The 24,149-nt window shown below is 26.9% G+C and overlaps 1 protein-coding gene and 1 long non-coding RNA gene across 3 annotated transcripts in view; both read left to right on the plus strand.

Annotated features, from left to right (window-relative positions):
* The window catches only part of LOC107170776 (alpha-tocopherol transfer protein-like), a 48,914-nt gene that overhangs the window by 6,767 nt on the left and 17,998 nt on the right, over positions 1-24,149 (plus strand). The window contains exon 1 of one of the 2 annotated variants that reach the window (XM_089216653.1): positions 16,804-16,978. The exons of the other annotated variant lie outside the window; for it this stretch is intronic. Within the exon in view, the coding sequence (XP_089072779.1) occupies positions 16,963-16,978 (16 nt within the window). The 5' untranslated portion in view covers positions 16,804-16,962. Of the gene's footprint in view, positions 1-16,803; positions 16,979-24,149 lie in introns of those variants that run through there. 2 annotated transcript variants of the gene reach the window in all.
* LOC149060411 (uncharacterized) lies at positions 13,506-16,308 on the plus strand. Its single transcript, XR_016189569.1, has 2 exons — positions 13,506-14,051; positions 14,118-16,308. It is a non-coding gene; the product is annotated as an uncharacterized LOC149060411 (long non-coding RNA).

Raw genomic sequence — 24,149 nt, forward strand, 5'->3', positions numbered from 1 at the left:
GATTATTTAGAAAAATATTGAGCATTTTTTACTTTTGACCCCTCAAAATATCAACTGGATTAATTTCTGATCGAACGAAGTACTGAAGTCGAAAATCTAAGCACGTACTTTTATTGCCCCAAAACGTGATAACAGACACAAAAAAAACACATACACATCATGGTAAAATCAATATATACATTCATCTCTCCGCTCTAAATCTAAAATATCGATACTCATATAAAATTCACAATATATTTTGTTTTCTTGTATAAATTATACTAGTCTAAGGATAAAGGATAATTTTAATTTAAAATATATATTATAGCATCATATTATGTTATTGTATCGAATCAGGATGACTTGTTAAAATTATAATTATAGCTGGCATATAGATGTAGGTACGCTTATTGTTATAATATAAAAATTATCGAAGAATCAGGTAAAACAAATTTTGAGCTCTTTGCAAAGTCTTACAAATTTATAAAATAAAGAATAAGTAGGTACCTATATACATATCCAGTGGCGTCGAACGTTTTTTAAACCCTGTTTGAGAGTATCACCTGGCACCTACCCAATACACCCAAGACGGATAAAGGGAGGCCATCTTTCAAAAAGACTATAGTTTAAGTTTTAAACTTTAATTTGTAATGGAAATAATATATCCTTTATAATACTATTTAGTATTTACCCCATATATTATGTAAATAAAGCAGTCACTCATGACTCTGCACCCTGCACACCCACCACCTAAAAATGTTCTGGGGTACCTATTTACCACACTTGCCATACGTACTCGGTGCCACTGTAAACATATCTATAGTTCTAATTGGTAATATTGAATTTTGAGTTACAATCATTAGAATAACTAAAACAAATTTCGGATATTATTTGTTTTCCGGAATGTACGGATTCATCTAACATATCATCAATAAGGTATTAAAAATATTGACATTTAATAAAGGGGTTATTGGAACATTCGATCTTATATTCTATAGTACAAAGAATTTTCTGAAAAAAATTACCATAACTTTTAATTTTTTTAAGATCGTTCATAATGTTTTAATTATTTCCTAGTTTTCTTAACTGTAAACTATTTCCTTCGTATTTATTTTTTATTTTTTGTTTGTCATTAAGTAAAGTACCTAATTAGGTACTTTTAAAAAGAGTTTACATTGAATAAATTCAAATTTCGTAAAATTTAATTTAAAACGTCATTGTCTATATTTATTGAAAATTTAAATATAATAAAATTTAAAAGACATGTTAACATGTCACAATAATATTAAACATTGGGCGAGTATTCGGACTGACCAAATGATATAAAAAAGGTGATGAAACCCTATCTTTAATTTTCAGTATTACATATATTATGAATGTATTTATGGCTTTAATTTTGTTGCACAATAAAAATACCAAGTAGATATATAAGGTAAAGTCATCAAAACAACAATTTACTATCAATCACTGTAATATATAGAATAGATAGTCGATGAAAAACATATTTTAATATTGAGAAATAATAATACTGTAAAAAGTATTTTATTATTTTAAAATATGTTTATAAATATTTCGTAAGTCTATTATAACAAAAATATCATCCTTTTAAATGCTTTTTTATTAAATATGTTAACATTTTTTTAAAACAATAGAAGATTTCTATTTTATGAAATTATGAATCGTTATTTAATTATGGCATGGGTCGTTGATTAGTATAACGTTCTTAAGATGCTTAATTTGTTGAATATCACTAGGTTTCTAAATATTAATCTTGAAAAACTGGTAGGAAGGCACCATTTGTTCTCACATTGATAAGTGGCTGAGATATAGTTAACAATGGCCACAGTAGGTATACAATAGTTATACATCAAATTTTAAGCACCGAATAATAATGAAAAGAAAAAAAAATACACGACTATTAAACGATATAAGATGAGTTGAAAATCAGTTATTGTATTACACACTATTACTACACACTTAAAGAACAATAATTAGCCAACTTACTGTTTTTAAATCAAAATATTTAGCATTTTGCCGTCTAGAATTAATAGAATGTCAAGATAATAATTACAAATAGCTCCATGACAAATGCTAATGTAGGTATATAGTCATTTTATGCTTATAGTTGTGTACGTTTATAAGGCAACAATTTCAATAGAAAAGATATTAACGTACAGTTAATGTCATTTTTAAATTTATCATGTACTTTCAAAGTCAACTCTAGCCTGGCAACAACAAATTTCTTTTGTTGATAGTTGGTAATTTAGTATATTGCGTTTAATATTATTATACTAAATATTTTGTTATTGTTTCAATTTAAATAATTTGTTAATTAATGCGTATACTTAACATTTATAGAATATACGAATAAATTATGGGCACAATTTCAACCTACTTTTTATTTTTATTATTCGTTAATATTCAAATTAAAAACATAATCAATGTTCTATAACTCAGTATTCCATTAAATCTTGATAAATTATGTAAAATTAATCCAATTCTGATTATTATATAAATCTCATAATAGGTATAGGTACATTGGCACACTATAGGTTTGGCTGATTGAAAAATTATCATGATTTTCAAAAGCAAATAAATGATCACAATTCACAGTTCATAATGTAGTGATCAACGAAGCAAGGTTAATATTATAAACTATAGAACCAGCTTAGCAGTATAGGTTTTGAGTGTACCTTGTCATTAATAATAGATCACTTTAATATAATACCTATGTGTTATATCTGAATTTAATGATAAATCATTGTTAAATTATTCTAAACATAATCTATTAACCTGTTTCTATATATAAATATATTTATAAAATCATTTTTATATTACACAATATTGAGTGTTTTTATTTTTAGATTGTGCACATCTACTTTTATATTTTTTAATCAAGAAAAACTAATGAAGAACTTTATATTGAATGCTTTAAGTTTTTTACTTATAAACAAAAATTATATCACATATGCCTAACACATAAAAAAAAAAATTATAAGAGTTAAACATCAAAAACGTTCAAATTACTATAAATAGGTAGTTCATAAAGAGCTTTTATAATGAGTTAATTTAACAATATGTCTAGAAATATTAATACAAATATTTGGTTAAAAATTCGAGTCTATTTTCATGGTCAAAGTTAATATTTTTTTAAATTACAACATAATTAAAATAAATAATTGTGGGTACTTATAATTCTTACAGAAATATATTATATGAATATAAATACATTTTCATTGTAATTATTTATAATGCATTATTATTTATTGCATATTCAAATTTAACACTTCTATTAAGTGACCTTTATTTACTTTTGATCATACTCTACTCTACTCCACCAAAGTATCAACTAAATATAATTTGCTACCTATTACCATTGAGTATAGATAGTATATCTATACTCAATGCTATTACAAACTACCCACAAAGTTAAACATAGAAGCATTTTTATTGCCACTAAATGTGAAGTTAGGAACAAAAAAAATATACATATCATTATAAAACCAATTAAATTCCTTGCAAGATTAAAACAATTAATTTATATTTTTACAATACTTGTATACAGTGTATTAAGTTATTAAAAATGATTAGTTTTTAAAGACTTATGAAAGAACTTATTTTGCACAATAAAAAGGTATAGATGAGCAAAAATCAATTAAGCAGTTACTAAGTTCAGTACAAATTAACTAAATTTTTTATTATTTATTGAAAAAGAACTGCAGTTGATGATATTTTAATCATAGCTTTTGCTTAATCAATATTAAAATTGTTAGCAATCTATAGGTATGTTTGATAAAAAAATATTATATAATATATACATAATAAATAAAACAATAGTATCAGTATAGGTATTTTGTAGGTAGGTACCTACCTAATAGTTGTATAATGTATTTATGTATTATTATTTATTATTATGCTACCATTATATTTTTGAGTGGACATTCATATTATAATAAACTAATACAGTCTTACTATATATGTTCATAAAATAAATTGATTTTAATGTAGTACATGTATTAGTAGGTAATACATTATTAGTTACCTATTACATTATAAGTTACCTATAGGCTATAACTAATGTGGTTCAATCTGTTAGGAACATTATGATATTTGTTCATTTTATTAAGTATAGGTACTTTTTAGATTTTTCTTACCAACCTATCTTTATTGTTTGATTAGGTAGGTATTACCATTGCTGGTGGTTTATAATTACTAGAATCTATATAGTCAATAGTATTCTCAAATAGCATAAATAATTATAAAATCTATTACAAATGAGCATTACATCTATTACAAAAGAATATATCTTAACTAGTTAATAATTCAACTGATAATATATTATTTTTTTTCAAATTAAACAATTATATAATTTATTATATATTGTATTACATGTTTGTTGTTGTATGATGATCTGCTTAAAATAAATTATTGTTAAGTATGTATTTACATTCAAGGTAGTGAGGAAACTTTCTATAAAAAAAATTCACACTTTTTAATTAAATTTAAATTTAAAATCCATTGTTATAAATACTTAATAATTCCTTATACAATAAACTTGAAATATCATTTTTTCATATTTGTATATTTAGGTAGTTTATTGTAGTCGATATTGTACCAAATAGATAAGTCATCAGTAGTTATGCTACAGTACTAGTGGGTAGTGTAACAAAATATGGAAATACAATATAATATCATTTAACTAAACTTATTTTATACATATTTAAATGTTAAAGATTAAAAATTTAAAGTAACATTATATAAATGTTATAATGTCGATATTTTGTTAATTATGTTCGATATAGCCGATATAGGTACACAGTTATAATACTTGTTATTTGTTAATAATATAGGTACCACCTGTTGTGTATAAAGTAATCACCTACTTTTATAGTTGGGAAATAATGATTTGTTTTACATTGGTTAATACAATTACAAATCATTTGAAAAATATGATACTAATATAGGTACTAAATACAAAATACAGTATTAACCACAACAAAATAGTTTCTAAATTATAATTCGGTAACGAAAGTATCTAGCCAATTAAATATAAATAATTATAGGTACATTCACATATTTTAATAGAACCATATTTGATTACAATATCGATGGCAATGTATCTGTAGTACCTACCTACCTATTTTAGACTGTATTATTATGATCGACTAAAACGTGTACAATAGTAATAATACACGATACATGTACTCTATAGGTATATTATATGTATAAATTACTGTGACAAGTGGCAACATCTCCCCTCCGATTTTAAATTTAAATTTAAAAAAAAAAATGAAAGGCACCAAATTATATTTTAGAGTACAGGTGGCAGACTAATGGATAAATCTACGGAGTCGGTAAATTGCGTCCCCCAAAAAAGGTCATAGCTAGTTATATACTACGTACCTAAATTGCGGTCCATGTACTTTTAAAATATACGTAAATTGCGACCTGGATATTCCGATTTCCGATCGGTTGTACAATATAAAGATAAATATTAATCTTTGAATGATCGATTTAGATAATAATAATATGTTCACTAATATCATATATTACTAGCAGTCAGTGTGCATTTGATCGAGGACCTTATCAGGGGCGGATCCAGCCCGAGATTATGGGGGGGGGGGGGCGAATATTTCACATACAAAATAAAATATCTAATAAAATATAATATGTGGGCAAGTGCGCATGTTATATCAAATTTTGAACGTGTAGTTAATTAGGTATTACTTATTACAAATACATATTTGATAATGTTCAAGTGCAAAAATGTATGCATATTTTAAGGTTTTTTTAGAGCATGAAGTCCCTAGCCAGTAGCCCTACTAATTAGCTATATTAGTAATTTCTATTTAGAGTTTAAATGATGGAGCAGAATGACAAACATACTTAACTGATAAAAACTTTGAATACGTATACCAGTTATAATTCTTTTTAAATTTGATGTTTATACATTATAAACCAAAAATGTTTGATATATGAAAGTTAAAATGTATATTTAAAGGTATATTTTAAAAAACTAAAAATTAAATAAATTACATTATAAACATAATATATGTATAATATAATTAAATATTTATAAATATTTTATATAATTAATATTATTATCATAATTTTATTTCAATCTATCTATTTTATCTCGTTTTTCTCAAAACTTAATTTTAATATTATGTACTATTTTAATACTACCTATATGTATATAATAATATTTTATATTTTTGAATTAGTATGTCTAATAATAAATTATAAATATGGATTTATTGAAGTATTTACTTATTATAGATAGTATAAACCTACTCTCAATTCTCAAATTATTTTTTTGTAGTTGGATTTTATTTCCGTGAATCACGTTTATTGTAGTAATATTTATATAATTATAAAAAATTGTAAAATATATAAACATTTTTATAAATATCGTTTAGTAATTTATTTCACTAAAGGAGCTAAATATCTTTAAAAAATGTTATAATTTTTTTAATGTCATAACTTGCTTTAAATACCTACGTTGAGCCCTGAATAATATTTGTAAGAGGACAATTTACTTACCTGCATGTGTTGTCTCGTCTTACCAATGTGAAATATAGAAAAAATGGCTGACTGTTAGTTGCATCCCAATGTACCTTTTTAATGTAATTGCGTCCCGGGTATTTTTATATTAAAATGCATATTACCAATTTACAAACAACTCCTTCCCATTTCATCAGATTTAGGACTGTCAACATTACTGTTATAATGTTTGTATGGTTAAAAACATTAGAAATAAATTATTTACTTATTATTGTTATTTTATTTATTTATTACTATTTAAAATTGCATATTTTTATCGGTACTAAGCTGTTGAATTTTTCTATTCCAACTTTTTCCTTAATCAATTATTAACTTATTCCGTATAACTTATTATAAGTCTATATTTACAATTTGGTAAAAATTTGAATGACAATTGTCTCATAAATTCTACTACAGTAAAATTTAGCAGATAGAGAACCGGTTATACTCTTTTGATACGAGTCGAAATTATGGCTATGGACCAATTGCGCCTAAAACAAAATTTGTATTTAAGGGTCAATATACCAATTGCGCTGCATATATTTTTGGGTCAGTGTACCAATTGCGCTGCATATATTTTTGGGTCAGTGTACCAATTGCGCTTCTTATATTTTACGGTCAATATACCAATTGCGCTTGTATTAAAATTTGCCTGATATTTATTGATCAATTGATTACTAGCTAAAGTGACTGGTTTTAATATATTTTATACCAGTATCGGGAATTTTATGAAACATTATTATTATCACGCACATATTTTGATCACGGAAGTATGCATTTGAGTGATGTACGAAAATTGTATTATATATTTTTTTAAATTAGCATATTATTATTATACCTCGTGGTGACTAAATGAATTATTTTAATATCTTAATGTAGGCAATTGTTCTTTTATACTTATGATGATTATATTCTCCTTTCCTCGTAGTGAAAAAATGTATTATTGAACAAATATATTATTCTGTAAACTAACCAAATTATATTATTCTAAATTGTAATGCCATGTTCAAATTATAATTAAAAAAAAAAAAAAAAAAAATTAAAGCATGCAAAATACAAATATCATGTAAACATCATATAAACTCAAAATCTTATTACTTTATGATTTAACCACCTATTCTCTGATTATTATTAATATTATTTTATTTTAGATTTCATTGACTAAACTGCATAAACCTTGTAAAACTGTATAATACATGTAAAAAATGTATAGAGCGCAATTGGTCTATCGACCCTAACATTTTTAGAGCGCAATTGGTCTATCGACCCTAAAATTTTTAGAGCGCAATTGGTATATCGACCCTTAAATGTTTAGAGCGCAATTGGTATATGAAAAGGTAATTTTAAGCGCAATTGGTAAACTCCCGAAATTATAAATGTTAGTTTTAAGGATTTTCCGTCGGACGCAATTAACGTAAACATGACAGAAACACGGGCCGCAACTTGCATAATATGTTGTTATCGGAACTTTTTTTTTTTTTTGACGCAACTTACATTTATCGGAAAAAACTGTTTTTCGCAGGAAAGAACCGACAAGGCTACAAACTAAGAAACAAATTTTCCACTAAATAAAAAGGAGAATTTTGACTGTGAAATATCGTTTTTATTTTTTCGATATCGGATAACGGGATAAACTATATAAAAGAAGTTATTCAAGTTTTAAAAACACAAAAATAATGGATTTTGAAATAATAAGAACTTTTTCGTATAAGTGATATCAAAAAAATAAAAAAGGAAATAAACAGATAATGTTCTCAATAACCATAGTGTAAATTTGTTAGACCGAAGCAACACATACGGATGTAGCATCCTCTTAAATTATTTACTTTAAAAAAATTTAAACTATTTCTAGATCGTATTTTTTCATATTACAAATATCAGTTCGAAAATTAATTCTTTTAAACGTAAAATTTAATATATTATACGTTAGTAAGACGGAGTTTTCACATGTGGTCCTCTTGTAATACTTTTTTTAGATTAATAAGTGATAAACTGTGACAACTTTCTGTTAAATTAATCATCCTATATTGTTATGTTGACCGATTGACTGTATCGCATTATGATTGTTGATAGGCTGTAGGCTAAGGTATTAATTTTTAATTTAATTATCGTACTTCTGATGAAGATAATTTAGAAACCGATTCATCTTACTATCTTAGGTATTATAATGAGTACGCTATGGTGTAGGTACCTATCCATAATGGATGGATTTATTGTGTATGGACAGTTCAGTGAGGTATAGGCAGCTAAAACTACAGCGTGTTGACTGCATACATAATACTCCTTATTAGCCATCAATTATTATTATTATTATAATATTATGTTTTCAATACTAAAATATGTCATTCATTTTCTATAATTCCTTCGAATGGGTTATTTGTGTAAAACAATTTTTTTGGATTACAAATGACAGAAAAGCTATTTTAACGACACGTTTGCAATAAACAAGGCAAATAACTAAATATTGTACGAAGTAAATGCATACTATATTTTTAAATAAATATGAAATTAATCGTGTCCTTCATAACGTTTAATGTTATGTTATTCTTTATTTTTATTACTTTACCTATACAATTAAATTAAACGATTTTTGCGTAAAAATGGCGATATGGTCTTAAACTATGTTAGATTCTGTAATATTGAAACAATCCAATGATCGATCTAGAGCGGTTTTAAAATATTACTTAAATAATTTGTTATTTCACGTGGACGGTAAATTCGTTCGTATACAATATTATGTATTATGTTAATACTTTTCATGTATACTAACGCATGGATTTTCGAATAACATGTTTAGTTGGACATATTTTATATGTCCGAGTTTTTATTTATTGACGATTGCTTTAAGCCTATAAAAATATCTAAACTCATTTTCTGAGTTTCTAGCGCTCTAATATTATTATTGTTGTGTATGCAAACGTATTATTAATGCTTACAAGAACATATATTTTAACTTTAAAGCGTTTTGTACATACCATTAAAATTGAAATTTGCATAGTTATTATCGTTAATATAGTTAACACATATACTTATAAAATGTAAAATCCTTGAGTAATAATTATTCAGGATTTAATTTTCTTTCCAGTGGGTAATGCAAAATGAAACCTTGCAATAATATGCTTAAAATCTTATAGGTACCTATACTTATATTATAACTATGAGTTTTATATAATTTAGTGTAGCCTGTAACGTATTATACTGATATAAATACTTTAAAAGTTATTAACATATAGGCATATAAAATATATAAAGACTTTTTTAATAACCATGATGTAGTTAAGGATAGTCATTATAATAGATATCAAGCTTTTTAACCATTTTCTCTCTCAGCTGAATCCTAATTATATAGTAACCAGCATATATATGGGAATATAGAATATAATAATCTAAAAATATTATAGATTCGACTTTGAAACCTTGTAAATTGATAATAATTAACTAACATATTGAATGCAAGTGTATTATTATTTTATTATGATAATATGAAATATATCGTTTATATATTAAATATATATATTTATTTATTTATATATATTTAATATATTACATTCTACGTAAATATTGTAAGAATTTTTTGGATTTCAGAATTCTGCAGTTTATATGACTTTAGGGGTCGCATAATTTTTATTGATTTATCATTATTATCTGTAACATATATGATATATCTAAACTATTTTTATTTTTTTTGAACTGCACACTTAAAAAATAATAATTTTAATTTGAAACTTTTGGGATACTTATCACACCGATGGATGTCATATGATTAATTTAATGTTATGTGGAGCTGTTTCTAAAATAATCATTTGATGCGCGATATCAATGGAGTGTTATTAATTTTTGCATTCAGCAGTACTTTTAATATTTAATTTTTATTCTATTGACTATTCAAGTATATTTTTACTTGTTTTGATCTTCATTTGAACTTAAAAACAGATTATTTAATTCCGTTGAATTTAAAAATTTTGTTTTATTCTATGTACCTGGTCCTGTATATACATGTATTGGCGCTATACTAGTATATGGTGCCTAAAATTTAATGGAAATTTGACAACGTTGACAAAACGGATGGCGTCGTCATATTAGGAAATAATCTACGATTTTTTATATGATGTAATACACAATGTAGAGAAATTAATTGTACCTATATCCAGTCGGGTATGGGTCATCTATTATTGGATCTCATCATAAACGAAACAAAAACTGTAGAGTACCTGCTAATGACATTCTCAACAAGAAAGATTTTTATAATCGGATATACACTTTTGAACAGGTCAATGATTTTAACTTATAAAAGTAAATATAAATTATAATAAAAACGAAATTCTGCACTATATGAAATTAAACGCATGGCCAACTCGGCGAATCGCTCATATTTTTCACCGAATAGGTTGTGAATTCTGTCAAGGTTTACAAAGAACAAATTTAGGTACTTAGCTTACTTACATCCAAAATAGCCTTTTTCCAGTCTTCCCAATGTGTCTGTGAAATGAGGTCGACAACTTAAAAATTAAAAGAAACTTTTTATTTTTGAGTGAAAATTAGCTACTTAGAACAATATATAGACCTGTAAGAAATGATTTATTTGGGGATTACAAAAGGACAAAAACAAACTTCAAACTTCAACATGGAATATTTATGTAATTAATCAGCTAATATTAAATTTTTTCCGAAAGCCAAGTGTCGCTGAAGGGTGCACACGTCTAATTATACTAATTATAGGTAATAAACAAACTGGAAAGCGTTCCACGGCAAGACCTCGGCCAATGAAAACGTAAATTAAGATATACATATAAATGGTACTTATACAAAATAGCAAGACATGAGCTTGCAAGGACAAATGAAGGAACCTAATAGAAGCTACAAAAGTTTTAATGGCCGGTAAAAAAAAAGTGACACTTAAATTTTAACATATTATGACATTTGAATTAATAATATAAATGAGTACACTTGAAGTGAGTACTAGCTTGGTAAGTACTTTGGCTTGTTATCACCGAGACGCGTGTTTGACACTTTCGGCTGTGTGCTCAATACCACGTCGGGTGACGACTGGTCAATAGCTTTCATTTGTGCCGACAGCCAACAGGTTAGCGTACCCCGTTTGTTATGGTATTTATTTTGTTGTGCTCGAGTCTGCTGTTTATCTGTACGCATACTTTATCACATAGATGTGCGTAGGATTTTGTGTACCACACATTATTAACAGGCCCGACAGGACAACTATTAACACCTCGCATTGCCCACTTATTTCCACCATTATGACCTAGGCATAGTCGTGCGTGGACTTCAATTTTTGATCAAGCCTGGAACAATAATTATAGTGCCCTATAATACTTTGAAAGTGCCCAAAGTTTTTTTTTAAACTCATCAACAAACTTTATTTTGATAATTGTTACCTAACGAATAACTATGAATGTTATTTTGATATCGATAAGAATAAAATTAATACTATCTAATAATAGTGTATGATAATATCTCACAGCTCAATTTTTAAGATTATATAAATAAATTTACTATAAGTCTGTAAGTAGTTATTGAATGTTGATTGGTATAATTTAACGTATATGACTGTATTACAGTGTACCTATAATATAATACGGAGGCCCCTAATTATTTCGAGGCCCGGGGTCGCAAACACTCCTAGGTCCTCATAAATAGGGTTCTGTACATAGTCCGATGTATGTTTAAGGCTAAGCTCCTTTGTGAATTGATTTTTTTTTTAAATTAATTACTTAACAAATTACTTGGTTACTTTAACACCGAACCATGAGTTTCTTTTTGTCCTTACCTGCATCAATAAAGTCATAAATTGTCCAAGATGTAATATTATTTCTGGCACTCTTCGACAAACTAATAAAACCTACCAGACTGGTAACAGGTTTTTAAACACACAGCATTTTTCCTGTGACCTAATTTTTAATTTAGAAAAATTAAATCAACAATTTACGAAACTGCAGACTTGAACGCAACACATGCACAGAACGTTAGACCGGGAATGTGGCATTCAATTTTGAATGTCATCGATGTATCCTATATATGTACATTATTACTAATTGCAATAATACGTTCTTATTTTCACATTTAAATACTTTTATACCAGAATTATTGGTTTAAAATACGTGTTTTCATTTTAAGAGTGGTTAATTATTAAAACTTTGGTTCCTTCCCACCTATATGTTATTTATTAGTTTTGTTGAAAACTATATTTTATATCAATTTTAATACTGGCTTTTAAAACTGGAAACGCCTAAAAAAATAGAAATTATCATAACAACTAAAATTTAAAATGTAAGTATTGGTTGTTTTATACATTTATGGTACTATGGTAGTCGGTGATTTATTAATAATAATATTAAGAGTTATCAATAGATAAATTATGTTATGCCCAATAACATATGTCAAGGACAAATATATATTATGTTAAAAAACGTTATTTTAATTAGGTCATAACCTAATTTATGTAATTTAGTAGATACAAAAATCATTAATTGAGTTAATTGTGTTTACATAAATATTTTAGGCCACCCATATTTCGACCGAGCTATAAACAGAAAATTATTAAAATATAATATGTAAGCTCTAGTTACAAAAATGACATTTTAATTCGCTTTCTTAGTCATGAAAATATGCAGCGTATTTAAAGTATACAATAACCATCCATATTTTGGATTAATGAATGACACATAGGTGAAAATGAAGGGACTCGATAGACAAGCCCTCCTAAATATTCCATTAGCTCCCCTCATAAAATTTTGATGGATTTTCGATTATGACGCTTATGTATTTTATCAAAGATCGCATTAATTATGAAGCATATATATATTATTTATTTAAACTTAACTACATTATATTTGTATCTATATTTAAAAATCAAAAACGACACACAATTTTCTGATCATACTGATAATTTATTTATATTTGAAACCATTTCCGTTATTGTATACATAAATAATAATACGTACCTATACCGGAAATGAGAATACTAAATAATATAAAAATATATATGTTACCGGCAAAGACGTAAATTAAGGAATTAATGTTAATGACTAGTCAATAACGATATTTCCGATCAAATTAGGCAGTACACGATATTGACTAGTAAATATCGTTAATGTCTATTATAATCAGTCAATGATGCAATTAGAAATATCTCCTAGGTAATGACAATAACTCCGGGATTTTTCAGGCATAATTGACAAAAATATAAAATATTCTTGCGTTGTAAAATCGATTTATCTAGATATAATAAGTACGTACGATAAAGCTGATAAATCTAATCCTTTTTACATTTTTGGATTTTTGTAATATCTTAGATTCGAACAAAGATCAAATTAATAATCATAGACAAAGGGCCATAACTAACCTTTAAAAGCAAGCACAAAAAATGATGAAGTATTCTAATACTAAGTTAACAGAACTTCAAGTAGGAATTACTGTAAGAGTACTTATACCTGACGTGGATAGAGCACGTGGCTCACCCCTTAATCTTTTGGCGGTCATTGTTTCATATGAAGCTGATATGTATAAATTATGTAAGTACAATAAAAATTAATTGTTAAAATAAATTAATAACAATATTAAAATAAATTACTATGTAGGTACGGAGTATGGCATGCTAAAAAATAGGTTCACTAGAGCACAACTCGTTCCGTGTCCTGAAAATATATTGAATTATGAAAAAACAATCGCGACTGCCGGAGTAAAAGAAATTACGGTTCGTGAGGCTGCTGGAGATTGTGAAAATAAATAATTATTAATTATGTATAATTTATCTTGTATTTATACATTTCTGACCTAATTAAAATATTTCGTTAAACATAATTATCAACATTGCCTATCAGTATTAGACATTAAAGTAAGTTCCTAGTCATAGTTCTAAATGTGTTAACAAAATATTTAAATTTTACAACCTTGCCTATGTTGTCAGTTAATTCCTAGGCATTGACAATATCGACTACTAATGTTAGGAATTTATAATATTGGCTAGGCATTTACGTTATTAACTAATTTACATCATTGACGGTAACATATACATTCTATAGGTACAAATAATTTTTGATACAGCAAAGAGAAGGTATACAATATACCCATAATAAATTTCAGAGAAATGTTTAAAATACTAAAACATATACAATTATTGTTTCGAAAAATATAATATTACGCCCAGATTTATATCGGTACCTATCGGTAATTATAATTTGATACTTAATGGTGTATTTGATTAACGTTAATGCTGTAATATATTGGTCGACAATATCTTCCGTGTCGGAGACCTTCATACAAATAGAATATCGCTTAAAAAAAAAAAAAATATTATTTGTAATAAAAACGAATATGGGAGATTCCCATTATTTAATTTCAAGTTTACTATGGATGTAATAGGGATCAAACAATGAAATCACACAAGAATCCGGACGCTGAGAGGTACCCGGAAGTGCTTAATGTTTTTTGTACATCAGTTTTTTTATTATAATAATAATATTCTGTATTAAATAATTACTGAAATTGTATTTTATTTAAAATAATTGTTAAAGTTATTTTACGTATATAATATGTATGGGCGTATGGTATTGGTATACCTTCATTATAAATTAAATTATGGTTTTACTAAAAAAATAAATACACTAAAAGTGAAAAAATAAAAATCTGTTTTAAAATTATTTCCTCAAAATCACTGATTAAAAAGAAATGAAAAGTAATACTCAAATAAGTTAGGAATATTCTTCCTGTTGCGAAGTTGCTTATACATTTCTAGCACTATATCAAACACCGTTATAACTATATAGTTATATATATAGACATGGTGTCAAATATAACAAAATGTTTGTCATATATTAATTTTAAGTAAAATATCTTAAAAAAAATAATGGGTGTGTATTTTCGTTATTTTTATCTAGTAATTGAAAACAAAAATTTGTAAAATTTGACATTACAAAAAATCGATTTGAAATTGTTTTCAAACTCTCGGTATATACCATTAGGTATACCTATACATATTGTACACTTATTCCTTTTGTAAAATTGTTTTAATATTTTTATCTCTTATATTAGTTATTACCTATAGTATTATTGGTTAAAAATACTAATCGCTAGTAGTAAGTCGTCTCGTCATCTACCGGGAGTAATATTTTAAGCCTCCAATATATAATTATGTTATTTATTATTTTTACCACACTTACCCCTGAAATACAATTGGAATTTGGATACACTCGTAGTTTATGGACAAGAACACGTATGTAACAGAAAAAAGTTGTGCTCAACCCAAAAACGCAATCGTCTATTGATGTCGAAAAGAATTTTGTGACACAGAACACTTCTCATTAAGATTATGGTTAGGTAGACCTACTTACGTATTGTAATTCCAAAAATCAGAACCAGAATAAACGCTTTACCAAAGGACAAAACGTAGACTGTATATTACAGTAGCGGATCTGAAATGATCATTTTAGGAGTGGGCGAATTGGTATCATATAAGTAATAACAAAGACGTTACTGAATAGTCTGAATACATATTTCCGATTTTCATGATAAAAAAAAAATACCTTTTTTGGTATCATTTATTTATGAGTTAATTAATGTTATAACTATATGACTTATGAATTCCGTGTTCGTTTTATCATACGGCGCTATAATTTAAGTAAAAAAATTCCCTATAGGCAGGGGTAATCGCCACGTCGCCCCCCCCCCCTCAAATCCGCCACTGCTGTATTATACTTATGATGGATAACACTTTATATATATGAATAACAATAAGCCCGAGTGAAAAGTTACGGCGCCACGTCCGTTCGGCGATCGCGTTATAATATTATATATCATAGGCAAGAATAATTAGGTAGGTAGGGTTCATACCATATAATATCATATAGCTGCCTAATGCCTATAGTTGATAATAATATCATCATGGTCCTTTCGCGTGGCCAACATCCGTTCGGCCGTCGTCGTGTAAAGGTATACAGTACACCTACGTGTCAAGGATGTGAAGTAGGCGTGCGCGGGGTCGCGGGACGCTTGATAACGAAAATTAAGAAATCCTCACGTGAAGCTCCCATTCGCGATAGAGAGTAAAAAACAAAAATAAGAATAAACATGTCTGTGTGACCACACACGGCAGGTAATAATAATAATAATATATTATTATTATATAAGCGTGTTTCTGGTCCTCCGCGCACACATGCCGTCGCCGTCGTCGTCGTCGTCGCCGCCATCGCCACCGCCACCACTGACGCCGCCACCCGTCGCACGCGCGTTCGCCACCAAACAAAATACGAAACGACGACCAGTTTTCTCATCAGTCGACGTACGCACGGTCGCACGCACTTTTCCGCCGCCACAGTCCTTCGCAGTCCACGACGAAATTGACCAGTGACTGTCTGTGCATAATATTTCTTATTCATTCGTCTCGCCGATATTCAATCGAGTACCACGCACTAAACCCGTTTCAAGATGACCAAGCCCAAAGGTAAGTGATGTTGTGCGTGAAGCGACTTCGTCTGCTTCTTCGAACGTACATAATTTATTATGATATTTAGGTATGTCTATAGCCGGCGACAGGGCGTGCCTGAATATAGCCCAAGTATAATAGTACTTGCCTAATATATTACTATTTTCTTCAAGTGGTTAGTGATCGTTTTCGTTATAGCCAAAAGGTTGCCATAACTGACTTTTGTTCTAAATTCCAAAGTCATTATAATAAAATTATCATAAATTCGCTCCGCGCTGGCCACGACTCGTAATGATGATACGCTTTATAAACATCATCAGTCATCACAGTATTATAGCAGTGACATATTATATTTTTGCAATCGTTCTGCAGTTCAAAGTGTCGGAGATAACCCGATAACCCGAATTATGTCGATATCGTATTTTCTGAATAATTATACATACCCAAAAATGTTCATGCTATAAGGTTATAACTTATTAATATAATTATGATACTCGATAATTGTATAAAATTACAATAATTATTATATTTAACTACGGCATTATTTTGCGAATGACGGTTGCATCCAAAGATGTCCACGCGAACAGCATTATTTCGATTATCACGGTGTATGTATCGACTAATTGCGATTCGTGTCTATAGTGAAATTAAAATTTTTAACCATCGAGGTATTAGATATTTTACAATTTTTGTTGATAGAAAGATATATATTATTTTATTTGTTTATGAATTATGATATTGATGTTGTGAATTATATAATATTCTCAATACGGGTTTAAACAAGATAAGAACATGTACTATTTTTTATTTAATATTTAATTAATGTAATTTCACAAACAAAAAGAACGTGCCTATTGTTCAGAAATTTAAATATTTACCTCAGAACAATCTCAAAACAGAGTTTATTATAAAGTATACGATAAATTGCAAAAATTAAAAACCAACCAAATTTAAAGTAAAAACATAATATATGGGACTTATAATTTTATACAGAAATTATATATAGAATTAAAATAATTAAAATAAATTATAGTTCTTAATTATGTAACAATTCAGTAGGTTACTTAACCCATACATAGTATCATTAGTATCTTGTGAATTTGTGATTTTTAATCAATATAGGCATAGGTACTGACTACTGGGAAATAACATGATCGATGATGCGTATTAGTAAGGATATCCATTAATGATTAATATAATGTTTTTACATTTTATACTTATCAATACATAGCCTATATACACATTTAAGAAAAGATTAAGGATATTAAATCGATGTTTCTAACAATAATAAAATAACTATTGTATTTTTATATTAAAAAATATATTGAGGTTTTATAATTTACCATCACTGATCATATTATTAAAATAATAATTGCTTTTATTGAACTATGAGATTATTGAAAAAAATTATTCATATCAAAATAATATATTTTCAATTTAAAAATCTTCATTCTTTTTTAAAGTTTATTAAGTTAAGTTTGTCTAAAATATTAAGTTACGTGAATTTCAAATTTTGATGTATTTATAATTTAATATAACTATATAATAACAACAGAATATCTATTTATAAATTATAAATTATATTATTTATCACACTACCAAACGGCTATACAGATATATTTTGGTCAGGATGCCATAGTTTATTAATAATATTAAACCGTTTAAGAATTTTTAACATTTATTCATAACAAAATTTCTTTATTGGGAGTTTATACCTACCTATAGTATTTTGAGTATAAAATTACAGATACCTATGTTTTAAGTATAAAATAATTCTTTCGTGAAAGACTTGTCTGTTTCTTAAAATACCTCTATTTGAATATTTATTACTTTCTGCAAATTATTCCATGTATTGCAAGTGAAACGCGTAAATAAACTGGTCAATTCTTTATTAGTAAACACTCTTTATTTTGAAAAGTATATTGTAAATATGTAAAAAGATTTCATTGGTCTTGAGCCTGTGACTATGGCCTTTAGCTTTTTTAGAAGTTACGGTTAGGGCTTTTATGGTTGATACAGTAAATCGGGAACACGTGTATTTGTGGCAAAGTTTTTTCCACTATAAGGATTTGGATGGTCACCCATCCGGGAACTAGGGGCGATGAGGGATGTGTATTCTCAATCACGTTGGAGACTGATCATCACACCCAAGGCACAGTATGCATTTTGAATTTATTACAAAACAACATTTTAGAATAAAAATTATACATATTTTTAACTTTGTAATGAATTTAAAATATGTAAAAAAAAAATTATTTCTCAAAATATTAATACTATTAACAGAATATGATGAATGTTGTTATTCAATAATCACTTTGTATAAGTAGGTAATTAGTTTTAAATTTAAAAATCTGAACACCTACTAACATATTATAATATGTGAATTAGGTTATTACGTATCTCGTTCTTGGTTATTGTTTTTCTTTAATAGTCATCGACCCAGACCTTGGAAGGTCATATAATGATAGGCGCTGATGAGCCGTGTGAGCTCCGTGCTGTGAAACATTAACTATTATAGTGTCCGACAATTGTACTGAAATGTGTATGGGACGGTCTTTTGTCATAAACAACTTGTAGAATAATTATATTATACAAGGTGATTCTTTTAAGTGGGTACACTAATTATCTCGAAAAGTATTTACTTTTTTCAAAATATTTTTTACATGGTTTCAAGTTGTTAAAAAACCAACGTTTTAATTAAAAAATTATATTTTTAAATATTTTTTATCCTTATCATTTTTTAAGTTTTTTACTTTTTTGAATGACAACATAGAGTTTTAATTTCATATTCCAAAGCAGAATATTTTTCTAAGTATTTTGATTCATAAAAATCGAATTTAGGGCTAGTAGTTTTTGAGTTATAAGTATTTAATGTTTAGATTGGCAGAGTGGAGTGGTACGGGGTTACCCCGCAAAGTGTTTATCCACTACTCCGCTTTTCTAAACTTTAAATACATATAACTCATAAACTAATCGTCCTAAATTCGATTTTTATGAATCAAAATACTTAGAAAAATTTATTTTGCTTTTGAATATGAAATTAAAACTCTATGTTGTCATTCAAAAAAGTAAAAAACTTAAAAAATTATAAGGATAAAAAATATTTAAAAATATAATTTTTTAATAAAAAGGTTGGTTTTTTAACAACTTGAAACCATGTAAAAAAATATTTCGAAAAAAGTCTATACTTTTCGAGATAATTAGTGTACCCACTTAAAAGAATCACTCTGTATACCTACATGGCTATATATGTAATAATTCAACCACCTCTATTTTAATAAAATACAATTTCGCAATCTTGATTTCTATTGTTTATGTTTTGATTACAACCACTCGGCTCCCTAAAAAAATTCTAGTTAGAGCTATTATATTAGTGCTATACTTGGCCATATTGAAAATCAGGCCCCCTCATCATATTTTTGGCTCTGGTACAGAACTAAATCTCTTGTACAACAATTAATTTTTAATTTTTTTCTAATATATTATATTGAAGTAATTATTTGTATGAACGCCGGGCCCCTCGAAAGTCCGGGCCTCAGTACCATCAGTCCTTCTGACCCCCCCCCCCTTTGAGGTGGCCCTGCTGAAAATATAATTCCTATTTTCGACACTAATCGGCTGGGTGTTTCTCAGAGTTTACATAGCGTTTGGCTGATCCGAGGCTTAAAGCAATATGATTATATGCATGAGAGGCTTCACAGCTAGAAGATTAACTACAGTATACGCTCGAGTATGACCGGAAACTTAACAATTTAAAAATACTGAAGTTTTCCTCGGGTTTTGAGATTTTAAACTTCTATATTTTCACAGACAGTAGCGAGGTTACTAAATAATGCAAGATTAATAGTAAAAGTTTTCTATAGATTTTACGGATTTTTTGAGAAATTGAGAACGGATAGTGAATTGTGTGCTAGCGCTATAAATTATAATTATGAAAATCAGAAAATGCAAACGATGAGACATGATATTTAAATCTATATGTATGCTACTACTTATAATAATATTAGCCAGTATACTTTATAAATTATAAATAGAATCTTACATTTTTCTACAAATATATATATAATTAATAGTCTGTGATTGTATAATGTTTTAATGTATAGAACAATCACAATAAGGTTCATAAAATTATGTTTTAAAAGTTTATTTCACTTTATGTTATTTGTTCTGGAAAAGAAAACGTTCATTTTTATGAATAATAATTCTATAAACATGTAATAGTAGCGGTTCGCTTTTTTTAAATAACTTATATAGCGGTGTACTATATTTTTAGTTATACCGGTCTTTTTAAGCTTATACCAAGTACCTATCTAATGGCACTGATTTTAATTTTTCTGATAAAATATCACATTATAATATCCGAGTTGTCCGAGTGTCCGAGTTGTAACTTATAACTTATTTTGTACTTACAGTAAGTACACAAGTACAGGAGTACGGTATAAAATGACTGTGAATCATTCATACTATCCAGAACACCCATACATTTGTTTATTTGATATCGTATTTAAAAAGTAAAAGAATAAAAGAATCTAAAACATTGATATAAATTAGGAGGACGTCACACCTACATGTTGTGTTGTCTCTGCAGTATTACACACGTATGACATATCAAATTTTCGTTTACTGGTTTCAACAGTGTGTTGTTACTTTTGAATGTATTGATAGTAGAGTACATTGACCTTTTATAATTTTTAAACATTTTAAACTGCAGGGATGGAAAACGTTTTTAATTTTTTAGTTTTAATTTTTGATTAAAGTTTTTAAATGTTTTCGATTATTACGTTTTTAAAAAGTTATATTTCTATATTGTTTACAAATAACGTTTTTGATAATTTTCTTTTTTTATATATACTCTTATATGTAACTTAAAATAGTAACAATTAATATAGGAATATACACTTAAAAGTTAAAATTAAAATTCTTAATATTTCAACTTTAAATCAAAATTATAATTTAGATTTTATATGAAAATTAGAAAATTAAAAATTTTAAATTGAAACGTTTTTATTTTTAAGAAGTGCATTAGTAAAGAACTAAAGACTACATATAGTAAGTAAATACTAAATACGTAAAGTGAAACACTATTTTAGATATCTAAAGTTATTACTAAATATTAAATAATAAAAATAATTCTGAACTCAGAAGTTTAATATTCAATTGTATAAAAAATAAAAATATAAAATACATCTTAGAAATTAATTTTTGATATTTTTTTTACGGTATTATACTATAATTTTTTTTCGTTTTCGTTTATCGTTTAATAACGTTTTTTGAAAAGGTTTTCAAAAACGTTCTCCATCCCTGTTGTAAAGGTATTATCTAGGACACCATATAGAAATTTATTAATATTATTTTTAAGTAAATTTTGATCATTTTAGAATGTACAGTGTCAACATAGTGATAAATATAATACTTATTATTAATACTGAATTTTAAATAATACAAGAAAAACAGAATAAGTTCAGAATACAGATTTAAAGGCTTAAAAGACAAAAAAGTAATGGTAAAAAATGTACTACACCTTTTAAAAATGATCAATATATCATTCTTAGTTACTTATTTAAAAAAAATCTAGATGTATATGTATAGTTTTCCCTGAAATTTTTGAGAAAACCACTTTTTTATTTAATTAACAAGTTTCTACTAACCTTTGATCGAACGTATTCGATTAATTAACTAATACCTCGTTAACTTAAATATATAATACCATTTGCTTTAATATGGTTTGCGATGGGAACGTTAACACGTATCTGGATGATGAGGTCGTCCAGTGGCGGCTCGAAGGGAGTATATTTGAATCATGTGATTCACAAAAATATTAATTTCTTATGGTTGGAAAAGGTAGACTGGACAATTTTTCCAGGTTGGTAATTTAAATATTAAATTATAAATAATAAATAATATATAGCCGTAATGTGTACTCAGCAGATAATGCACCTACAGTAATAAGTAAATAACTATATTTTAGGGTGGGTAGTGGTGTAAAAATATTAAACGTGATTAGAGGAAAAAAAAAGTTCAAGTCACCACTGAGGTCATCTACGAGTATAGCGTTCATGACATTAATAATTATTACGTGAACTATACCAGTGTCAATTTTAGTAGTAAAATAAAAGTTTTGCGATGGATCTATCCCCCTCATCCCCTCTCTTAATTACGCCCCTATATACTACTATTATACAACCACATTGTATAATATCATACGTGACACGCACTGACACGTTCCTAACACAATCTGATAATTAAGTAAGTTTTTCCATACGTCTAATACGTATAAAATGAATGGCGGACAATTTCCCCCCGGACATTTCCCCCCCGCCCCGGACTGTTTTTGGCGTAGTAGGACATTTTTCCCCAATATATTTTCGATGCGGACATTTTCCCCCCATTTTTTTTTTTTAAAAGTTTAGTATTGAATAATATAATATTATTTATTATTTAATAAGAAATTATTTTTTTTGTTTAATAATATATTATTTTTTTTCATAAATATAATCAATTTATTATACTATAATTAACTTTATAAATTTATACTATAAATTACATTTTTTTTTTCATAATTATAATAAAATATAAACAATTTGTATATAAGTAAAATGTAAAATAAATGTAAAATAGGTTAAAAATTTCATTTTTTTTTTCATAAATATAATAAAAATTGTATAATAAAACGTAAAACAATTATATAAGTATAATAGTCTAAAAAATGTCGACATAAAAAAGATATATTTTGTAAAAAACATTTTATTTCTTAAGCACTTATTTTGTAATCGTCTTTCATATTTATTTATTTAAGTAAAAAAAACCATACCTGTTTTAATTTTTGATAATATATTAATTGCCGTTGAATTTGACTTTTGTAGTCGAAGCACTAACAAATATTTGGATGCTGAGTTCTTACCAAAGTTTTAAATTTATTATTGAAACCTTCATTTATATTATTTGTTCTACCTATGTTTTTCTTTGTGGAATTATGTACATCCCATAAATAAGGAGGAAATAATATTATATAATATAAAAATAAAAATAAAATAATAAATAATATTTTATTATTCAATAATAAACTTTAAAAAATAAAATGGGGGGAAAATGTCCTACTACGCCAAAAACAGTCGGTGAGAAATTGTCCGGATACCGTTTAAAATATATTCAAACGCAGGACATATTTTTACAATTTTTTTTTAACCAA

The sequence above is a fragment of the Diuraphis noxia genome, unplaced genomic scaffold (genome assembly GCF_037042655.1).
Source record: "Diuraphis noxia isolate RWA-SAM2 unplaced genomic scaffold, SU_Dnox_SAM2 contig0001, whole genome shotgun sequence".
NCBI lineage: Eukaryota > Metazoa > Arthropoda > Insecta > Hemiptera > Aphididae > Diuraphis > Diuraphis noxia.